This window comes from Phragmites australis, chromosome 2 (genome assembly GCF_958298935.1).
Source record: "Phragmites australis chromosome 2, lpPhrAust1.1, whole genome shotgun sequence".
Taxonomy (NCBI): Eukaryota; Viridiplantae; Streptophyta; class Magnoliopsida; order Poales; family Poaceae; genus Phragmites; species Phragmites australis.
The window spans coordinates 12,920,045-12,930,000 of NC_084922.1; the positions used below are offsets into that span (position 1 = coordinate 12,920,045).

Consider the following 9,956-nt stretch of genomic DNA (forward strand, 5'->3'; position numbering starts at 1 on the left):
TTTGATTAGAATGCACCCACACCTATCGTTCAAGCGCCTAACATTCAACAACCCTTTGATCGGGTACATGTACATGTTCTTGATTAATTCAGAGAGAAACGATTAACACGATGTCCTGTTGTGTTGCTAACAGTGAGTTGGTTAAAAAAACTAGTTTCCATAATCAGATGATCTTTGCGAACAGCTGAAGTGATTCACTTGTTTGAGTCTTTTTGTAACTTGTAAGACGTACGTGTCAGGAACATAGTTTTATTGCCGCGAGATATGTAGCGAGTAGTATACATGACAGATTAGCAGAGATGAGAAATGCACAAAAAGAGAGTATTACAACCAATGCGAATCGAAAGAATGAATGAAACGGGAAAGAAAACACAAGCTTATGGCTCAACTTGATCGACGAACGTGTGTTGGCTGGACACGAACGCCCTCTTCTTGGATCCCCATGCCTCTTCTTAGTATAGGCGGTGGTTGATGACGCTGCACTTCTTCCTAATCTCGCCCTTGCTCCCTGCCGGCATGGGCAGCTTGCTGAGCTTGACCAGCGAGTCAGCGAAGTCCTCGTCCCAGAGTGTGCCGTTGTCGGCGTACTCGTGGACGTGGCCGCGCGCCTCCTTGTGTGTCAGCAGCGTCCAGTCGGAGTGGAAGGTGACGATCTTGGCGAGGTTGTTGTGGTAGTAGGAGTTGTCCAGGAAGTCGGGGATCTTGCGCACCCGGCTGGTGAACCCCGGCATGAACCTCGCCACGACGCCATAGTCCTCGTCGCGTACGTTGTTGACCACGGGTGGGTTGGAGCCCTGGGAGCACTTGTAGTTGAGCAGGTCGCGGTAGGCCGGGGTGATCTGCGACGCGGGCTCGGTGAGGCGGCCGGTGAAGGACGAGCAGTGGCCCTGGCCGATGGCGTGCGCGCCGGAGAGGATGACGAGCTCCTCGACGGTGAAGTTCTTCTTGGCGAAGTTTTCGATGAGCTGCTGCACGTCATGGATGGAGTCCGGGAGCTCCGCCTGGGCCTCGTCGGCCTTGGAGACGAAGCCGTCGAGGCGGCCCGCCGGGACGTCGAAGTGGACGTTGCCATTGCTGAGGATGCTGGCCGCGTCGCGCGCAGCGTAGATGAGGATGTCGGAACAGGAGACGACCTCCGGGCACCTCTTCTCGACGGAGGCCTTAATCTCCTCCAGGAGGTCGAAGGCAGCGAGGCCAATGTTCACCGGCGCATCCTTCTCCGGGTGAGGGTTCTCGTAGGACGCGTCCAGGAGGACAGAGCCGTCGCAGCCCTGCATGGTTATTGAAGTTAATTACCAGTCATTAACTTTCAGGCCCTACTTCACTAGCGTCCAGTATTAACTGGTTACGTACATTGATCACAAATAAACTAGTTTAGGTTACGTGGTCCGTGCATACAACTCTATTAATTAGCATGTACTGTAAAACTGTGGAGATCGATTAGCGTGTATGAATGTGCATATGTACACTTAATTACCCTGACGAAGCAGTCATGGAAAAGGAGGCGGATGAGGGCAGCTCCGGTGCGGCGGTTGGCCTTGAGCGCCTTGATGATGTGCCACTTGACGACGTTCTCCACGCCCTTGCATTTCTTGCTGTAGTACCCGACCTCCAGCTCGCCGGCCTGCGCTGACGGCACGGTGGCCAGGAGCAGCGCCGCCTGGACGGCCACCAGGGCGCAGAGCACGGCCGCCGAGAGCCTCATGGCCTCGCAAGCTTGATTAGCTAGGCAGCTAAGCTAACTGGTGAGCAAGCGATTGATGCTGAGCTCAAGGACTCGCTGGTGCTCTGCGATGCGATGGCCTGGTGAGCTCAGAAGCTGGACTCGCAGGGGTATTTATTGCCACTTTTGTCCAGTATTTTAACGGTTAATGATTGAGTGTTTGCCGCCGATAGATAATGATGCCGATCGAGCTAGCACAACGGGGAACGTGGCCGCGATGCAACTGTGCTGAATGATAATGTGTCCATAATGTTAACGCTCGTAATATATTATAAACCTAAAAGCTGTTGCTGCTGATCTGGTTAAACGTGGTATTATAGTCTGATACAGACAATTAAAGCTGTCAAATAATACAAACACTTCCCTTTCAGCCCTTACCAACTTTTAATGTTGTAGATAGGGTAATAGACATTTTCTCCAATGCTGTGCTGATATGATCAACAGTAGATTTCGCTATCAAACAGCTACCTATAGATATGCGAAAGGTATTCACGTACTGCCTTTCACGTATGTTACCGTATTGTTCAACCGTTTGGAGGACTCAAATCACTTTGCCGAAGGCTCAAACGAAGGATAGTACGGTACGTGAAGTAGTTCAGACCTTCGGCAGGAAGCCTATCATATGCACATCCATGCAGCTAAGCTTCAAAACCCCTACGATCGAGTAGTTGTACTTGGTCATAATTTCAGGGAGAAAATGGACACGTTTTTTTTTGTTGAGGTAAGTAAATGGACACGTTATGTTGATGTGCTGCTAACAATGTACTGTTCAAGCTGTTGGCACTGGTCACAAAGGCTTCTATATATCTAAAACTCTTCTTCTAATTTTTTTTTTTCTTACTTAGGACCAGCTGGAGCGAGGTTTAGCATTGGCCAAATGAGTCGCCGCCCCTGTGTAATCCGTTCTGACAATTCTTTTTTTGTTAGATCTGTTTTCATAACTCTATGTACTAAGTAGGAAGCAAAAGGTTATGACGTCACAATAGGATTTTGTATGTAAAAGTTATGGTTGTTTTACTGAAGAGTACATGAATTGATCATCTTAAATTTATAACTTCTTCATACGCAGTTTAGATGGAGACAAACTTTATATAAAAATTGTAATAATTGACGAGATGTACAACTTTGTGGTTGACAATGTTTTCATTTGAAGCAATCTAGATGCTCAAATAATCGTCTAGACATTTAATGAGGAAAAGTCAAAAGAATAAATTACCTCCTAGCCATCACGTAATATTGTAAGGTAAGATAGTAAGAAAGCTTCACACGAGAGGTAAAGTCGGGAGTTCGACTCCCACAAGCTGGTCAGGCGCATAATTTGCTATATTCAATGAATCGACTCCTACAGAAACCGTTGGGGTTTGTCACAAGTCAGAAAAGCCGTGGAGGCCACGGGGTTCTTTCGTTGAGTGTAAAAAAAATTGGTTCCAAAAACATCAGATATGGGATCGAATATCAATGCCAGTTTGGTTCCAAAACCGGTAGTTGTACTACTGAGTATCACTGTCGCTTACTCACTGTCGATTTCAAAACTGGCACTGATGTCGTTTTTTAACCGACAATAATATTTTTTTTCTGTAGTAGTGTATATATTTTCTTCCTAAACAAAATAGTTTTTTTATTGTTCAACCTCTTATTCATGAGAGACTTTAGGTGTTTTCAATATCCATATGCGCATGTTCCAAGTTCCCTAGGAAGAGGGTACACACATGTGCAAGCATATATACTTGATTGGTAGTAGGATATATTAATTGCTCGAGTCTGATCTTGGTTCCATTTAATTATAAGAAAAAAACTGGGGCAGATATCCGGTTTCGATGAAAAATATTGATTAAATAGGGGATCATGCCTAAGATTCCAGTCATGAGCAACAACTTCTCCGGGACGTACGGCCGGTTTGCTTTTGTAAGTTGATTTTAACTGGCTGCTTACGGAACTGCTAGCTAGCAGCTAGCTCAAGGGTAAGGATGACAGTTTTCTCCATCAGGTTAGGTTCCAGCGGATTTCAAACTCGATAGAGCAGGTTCGGGCGGCAAATCGATCCTACGGGCTTTCGGGTCAGAGCCCCACTAGGCTGTCTTGTCGAGGTCATGTGGCTTTGCACCGCGGGTGCCTCACGATCCCCAAAATTCTCCAGCCCACCTAAACCCCAGCCAGCTCGACCCATCCCCACCTCCTCTATATTCCTCACACGGTCACCCCCATGCCTCCAGACGCGTCGACGTAGTGAGAGAGAGCAGAGAGTGAGAGAGGGCATTAGGATGGAGGGGCCGGCACAGGGGGAGGTCCGACGGGTTGGCCAGCAGTGACCTGGGGTCGAGCGCGTCAAGTCTGGTGGCGTAGTTGATAGCAAAGGTGACGGAAACTAGATCAAGGCGGTCGGGGAGAAGAAGCCGGTCGGAGAGGAAGAGGCCTCCTGGCAGTTACGGCCTCAGCCGAGCAACGGCACAGGGTTGAGGGGCCTAGCCCACCAGCGCTGGAGGAGGCTAAGGCGGCGGGAAACCAGATCAGGGTGGCCGGAGGAGGAAGGAAGTTGGCCGGGAGAAGCAGCCCTCCAACGGCGACCTCCTCAGCCGCGTGGCTGGTGACGGTCTCCGCCCCGCCATGTTCGGCCGCTCCAGGCTGAGCCTCCCTCCTCCCGCGCGCCGCTGGAATCGCACCACCCTCACCACCATCTCTAGATCTACGCGTAGGCGGCGGTCGAGATGAACAGTTGCGCCGAAGGAAGAGGTGAGGCCGAGGCGAGCAGCGGTGCTAGAGGGTGTGGTGAGGCCGCAGCAGTGCGTCGGTGCTGGATGATGAGGCGGGTAGCAGCACCGAACGGTGTGGCAAGGCCGAGGCGGCACTATAGCGCCAGAGGGAGAGGCAGAGGCAAGGCTGATGCCAGTAGGCGGCGCCGGAGAGCGAGGCCAAGGCGGAGCCGGTGTTGTCGTGAAGGACCAAGGCACCTGGCGGCGATAGCAAAGTCGGGTTTCGGGTTCCCCGTCAGGTCTCAGGTCCCTGGCAAGGCCGAGGGCAGGGTTGATTTTGCACTCGTTTATAATTTCAGGGCTGCATCAGGTTTAAGGAGTCAAATGCTGGGTCAGGTGCAGGCGAGTAAAACTCCGATTTCGACGTTTTTTTGACTCTATGGATATTTAAAAAAAGTTACATCCGTTTCTCCCTAACTTTGTCGGGTTCGGAGAATTTTTTAGGCCAAAAAAGGCTTGGAAGATTGAGTACTCACCCCCAAAAGTTTCTGCACCGTTTTCGAAACGCACGTTTGTGTCCATAGCCGTCACATCTTACATCAAACTTGAGTAGAAATGTACAATAGTTCCTATTCTAATCCTGCTGAGGTGAGAAAAAATAAGATAACAATAAAATAAAAATAAAAAATATTTGCAAATGCCGTCCAAGTGACTGGAGTTGGTCATTAGTGACGGATTACAAGTTGATCCGTCACTAATGTCTGTCATAGGACGACCTGTCACTAATGAGTGGATCATTAGTAACGTGTTAAGTTGTGATCCGAAACTAATGACTGGTTTAGGATGTCTCGTCACTAATGATTAATCTAGGACGGCCCATCACTGATGACCTTATGATTAGTGACGGGTCACAACTTGACCCGTCACTAATGACTGACCTAAAACGACCCATCATAGTCATTAGTGACGGGTCTATATTTAGTTCTGATCAGTATGGTTGTGTAGATGTGATGTGTGTGGATGGTTGTCGCCAATTCTAGGTCATAACTATGCCATCGCCATGTCAATGAAGAGGATGACTGTTGCCTCATTTGTGAGCCTGCAGGGCTATATATATATTGCCGGTTGTGGCAAGTATTTTAACGGTTTATAATTGATCTTTTCAACGATACAACAAGAGGGAATGTGCCCACGGTGCGACTTTGGTGAATGATAATAAATTAATAATGCATCCATAATGATAGTGACACCTAAAATGGGTTACCGCTGACCTGGTCAGACGTGAGATTATAGGCTGATACACAGCCAAATAGGGCTGTTCCGAAGCTCCAAAGATGAACACTTCCTCTCCTCCCCTGATCATTTCAGAAGTTATATGGCTCCATGATGATCTCAACAGATGATTTCATAACCAGCTGTCTAAAAGGTGTTGCTGCTGAGACCTGGTCAGATGTTGTGTTATAGGCTGATGCACAGCCAATTAGGGCTATTAAAAAAGTCTAAAGACGAACGCTTCAAAGATTATATGGAGTTATAGATATTTTGCCCATGATGATCTGAATAGAAGATTTCACAATCAGCTGACTAAAGTTGTACATACTACATTTCTAATATTCTGGTACCTCTCAAACGGTTGAGCTCTTAACTTACTTACATAGATTTTTTTAGAACCGAGCTTCCTTACTCGCGGTTTTCTTTGAAGGCCAGATGGGAGCGTGTGACACTAGGGATCGAACCTAGATAGACGCGGCCGTTCCCTGCGGCTTTGCCAATCGAGCTTCATGCTCGTTAGCTTACTTACATAGATGAAGGCTTACACATCAATGTGGCATGTGAAATAGCTTAATCATTAATTAGTCATATGATAGAATTGTGTAGGCATATGGTAGTATGTAATATGTACTAGTGGTTTTGATTAGAATGCACCCACACCTATCGTTCAAGCGCCTAACATTCAACAACCCTTTGATCGCACTACCGGATTTTGATACTTTGCCGTGTGCCCACGGCACACGGCAAAGCACTAAAAACACTCGGCAAAGTGTTTGCCGAGTGTAACACTCGGCATAACACTGTCGGCATACACAGTGCCGGCAAACAGCTGTTTGCCGAGTGTTTTATGTCGAGCACTCAGCAAACATATTCGCCGAGAGCCAAATACGACACTCGGCCAAAAAACCGACCTAACGGCGTCAGGGCCGTAACGGCCGCTTTGCCGAGTGTCTAATGTATACACTCGGCAAACCTCGCGACGTTGCCGAGTACCCTCCAATACACTCGGCAAAAGGAGTACAGAATAAAGCCGAGATAGCACTCTTTGCCGAGTGTATACACTCGGCAAACTGGCATCTAAAATGCCAGTTTAAACAGCCTTGTGACACGTGTCATGTTGGCCGAGTGTAACACTCGGCATATCCTTGTTTGCCGAGTGTAACACTCGGCAACCTATTCTATACCAGACGGCCAATTAGTCCTACCAGATTCAAAACTGTCGCTGCAATTCAAAACAATTTATATATATCTCACATATTACCACATTCACATAAACATCACATAAACCGTCGCATAAACATCACATAACATCACATAAACCGTCGCATAACATCACATAAACTGTCGCATAAACATCACATAAACCGTCGCATAAACATCGCAAGTGACACAAACATCACAAATTGTCGAGACAAGATAGCAAAATATAGTCCAAACAAAAAGAAAATGTTGCAGGCTGTAACAGACTCCACACTTGATTACCACCTTAACCTGCATCAATCAAGGAGCAAAAACACTAAGTAAGAAGTATGCATTTGAAAGTAAACAGAAATGCTAAGTATGGATATGGGGTTACAAAAGTAAGTTTTCAAAGTGAGGAGAACAAACCAAAGTGAGGTGGAGTACCAATGTGCGAACCTCCAGCTCCAGGCGTATTCGATCCCTCTGATGGATACTGCACAAAGGAGGATATAGTTAGCACAACACTCTATGGTTGTAGGAATGGCAATAATGGTGATTACAAGGTTATAAACTAACTCACAGGAGTGTATGGAGCATGTGGAGCAAGTGGACGAGAAGGGGTTGGCATCGGTGGCGGAGTTTGGCCCATTGCAGCATAAAAGGGGTGTCATCATCGCGTACCACTGGGATCGTTCTGCCGCCATCCTCTCCTCGAACGATCTCTCTAATTCGTGCCGGAGCCTCCTTTCTTCATCCAGCTAGGCCTACAGTATGTCATCATAATCTCATCATCGTTCCAATGCAAAGCATGTACAGATCGTCGAGGATGAATGAAATAGAACTAACCTGGATTTCGTTCATCGCAATCCGTGTAGGCTCTGGGCGAGGACGTATACCCGGACCTGAGCTCGTGCTCTGAGCTCTAAGCTGAGAGAGAGAGGGAGTGGTGGCCGTATCGAGTGTGCGGTCGCCAATCCAGAACCGGCCATGTTTCTTGCCTCCTCCCGCCCTCATAACCACTTCCCCATCAAGATCATGCTCGCTCGGATCAAAGTCTGGGCCGTGGACCTCCTTTGCCATCGATGTGTATCCATCCAGGCGAGCCTTGACGTTCTCGTTGCTGTACGCTGAGGCCGGGTCATTCGGGTCATATGCAACCCCGTGCATCGCCTTTGACTTATGGGCCAAAGCATAAGCCTTGAACTGGGAGAGAGGCTGACCATCATTTTTTGCCGACTGCAACAGAAAAGCAATAACATTCATAAAGGGGATGCCTGCACAGAAATTAAGGAGAACTGAGCTTGGGAACAACAGATGCTATTGCATACCCATCTAGCCGCGAAACTAGTCAGGCTGAGGTTGCCTTGATGGTGTGGCGCGCCAGGCATCAACAATCGCCTTTCCCGGCAAGCATTGTGACTCTCCTCCCACTCGGGAGCGCACCACTTCTCCACGATCACCGTCCAGCACGGAAGGTCTCCTGCGCACCACCCCGGAGGCACCTAAATAATCAAGTACATAATATATAAGAAGAAGAAATTAAGTGTTAGTAATCTAAGGAATAATAAGCTTTAATGTACTTTACCTGCAGGTACTGCTCCCGGGTCAGAGATATGGTCCTAGCGTCTTTTTTTGTCACCTTCGCTCCAAGGTGTTCCGCGTGAAATTTGATCACGGCCTGGACGCGCGCCTCGTAGTGCATATCCTTAACAAGCTTCTTGGCAGCTTTGTCGACGACAGCAGCTGCCCTAGCCTCTAAGCCCGGCTCGCATCTAAAAAAATCCTGCATATAGACGCGACAGATCCAGTCATTAGTTAAATAATTTCCATGCGATTAGTATTGACTAATGTAGTGCGAAAGAAACTTACCCATAGCTCGGCCTTCACCCGCTCGGCTCTATTGGGAAACACCCTTCCCTCCCGATCACGGGCGTCCGGCGCAGCTGCATAGTGGGCCCATGTGTATGCCGGCTCGGTTACTCCGCCCAGAGTAACCATGCCAGGGAACTTCTCCTTGATCAAAAGTCCAAGGATGCCGTTTACATGGCGTGAGTGGTCACCCTCTCCAACCCTCAGCCAGTTCCTGCATAAGTGTAAAGGCAATTTATTAGTATGTGTTGAAATATTGAAGATACAAAGGCAAAAAAATAGTGAGAGTAGAGAGAGCCATTTACTTCTCCCCATCTGGTCGAATGAGCGGGCGTCTAGCCATTGGCACCGGTCGCCTCGGGAGGCTAGAAGGACCACGCAGCCACACACGAGAAGAAGTAGAGCTAGAGCTACCCCCCTGGTCAACCTGCTCCTCCTCATCCCCAGACTGAGTCGCAGCCGTAGGTATAGGCGAGTCAGACTCAGACTCAGCCGCACCTAGAGGCGACTCAGTCTCCTCCTCAACAGCAGGTATAGAAGGACCTCCTCCACCCCTGCCTCCGCCTCTCGGCCTTCCTGGAGGTCTTCCCCGGGGTCTCTTTCCGGACCCGTCACCTGCATCCGTGGCTTTCCCCGTCGCCTTTTTGTATAGCGACGTCAACTTCCTCATACCGCCCACCATGCTTCAATCACTTCCTATGAGAACGAGTAAACCAATTAGTACGGATGTTACAACTTGATGTAAATAAATGAAGCATACTAAAAAAAAACATGCTATGAGAAAGAATAAATCATACAGTTATTAGAAATAATCATCATCATCGGGATCAGCTGGATCATAAGTCTCATCATCACTATCACGCGTGTTGAAATAATCATCCTGATGCTCGGGAGGAGGAATGCCGTCATCATTGTCATTGCCTAAATGTAACCGCTCAAGTAATTCCAAGTCCCTCGCATTCTCAACCTCGTCTTCTTCGTCCTCGTCAGCACCAGTTTCATTGTCTACTTCCATGACCTGAGCTTCCGTCAAGTCGATCTCAAAATTCCCTGCGAGGCCATCTTCTTGAAAGAATTCTCCATCATATGTGTTGGGGTCTATGTTGTAATCTTCATTGTTTGGGACTGGTAGTTTACCGTGTGGCGGTACCTTGTACACAACATCCCAACCCTTAAGACGCTGAACGGTTTTGCACGGGTACGAGAGATAATAAACTTGC

General features: G+C 48.1%; 1 protein-coding gene across 1 annotated transcript; it reads right to left on the reverse strand.

The window, feature by feature from the left end:
• Positions 1 to 235: 235 nt before the first annotated feature.
• Positions 236 to 1,817, reverse strand: LOC133909873 (peroxidase 2-like). The gene is made up of 2 exons (XM_062352417.1): positions 1,478 to 1,817; positions 236 to 1,271 (listed from the first exon to the last, which is right to left on the reverse strand). Exons 1-2 carry the CDS (start codon positions 1,703 to 1,705, stop codon positions 453 to 455), a joined length of 1,047 nt encoding a protein of 348 aa, XP_062208401.1. The 5' UTR covers positions 1,706 to 1,817; the 3' UTR covers positions 236 to 452.
• Between the last annotated feature and the right edge of the window lie 8,139 nt (positions 1,818 to 9,956).

Coding starts and splice junctions, on each gene's coding strand:
- LOC133909873 (XM_062352417.1), bottom strand. CDS start 1,705: ATGAGGCTCTCGGCGGCCGTGCTCTGCGCCCTGGTGGCCGTCCAGGCG. Junction 1,272..1,477: donor TCCATGACTGCTTCGTCAGG/GTAATTAAGTGT, acceptor ATAACCATGCAG/GGCTGCGACGGCTCTGTCCT.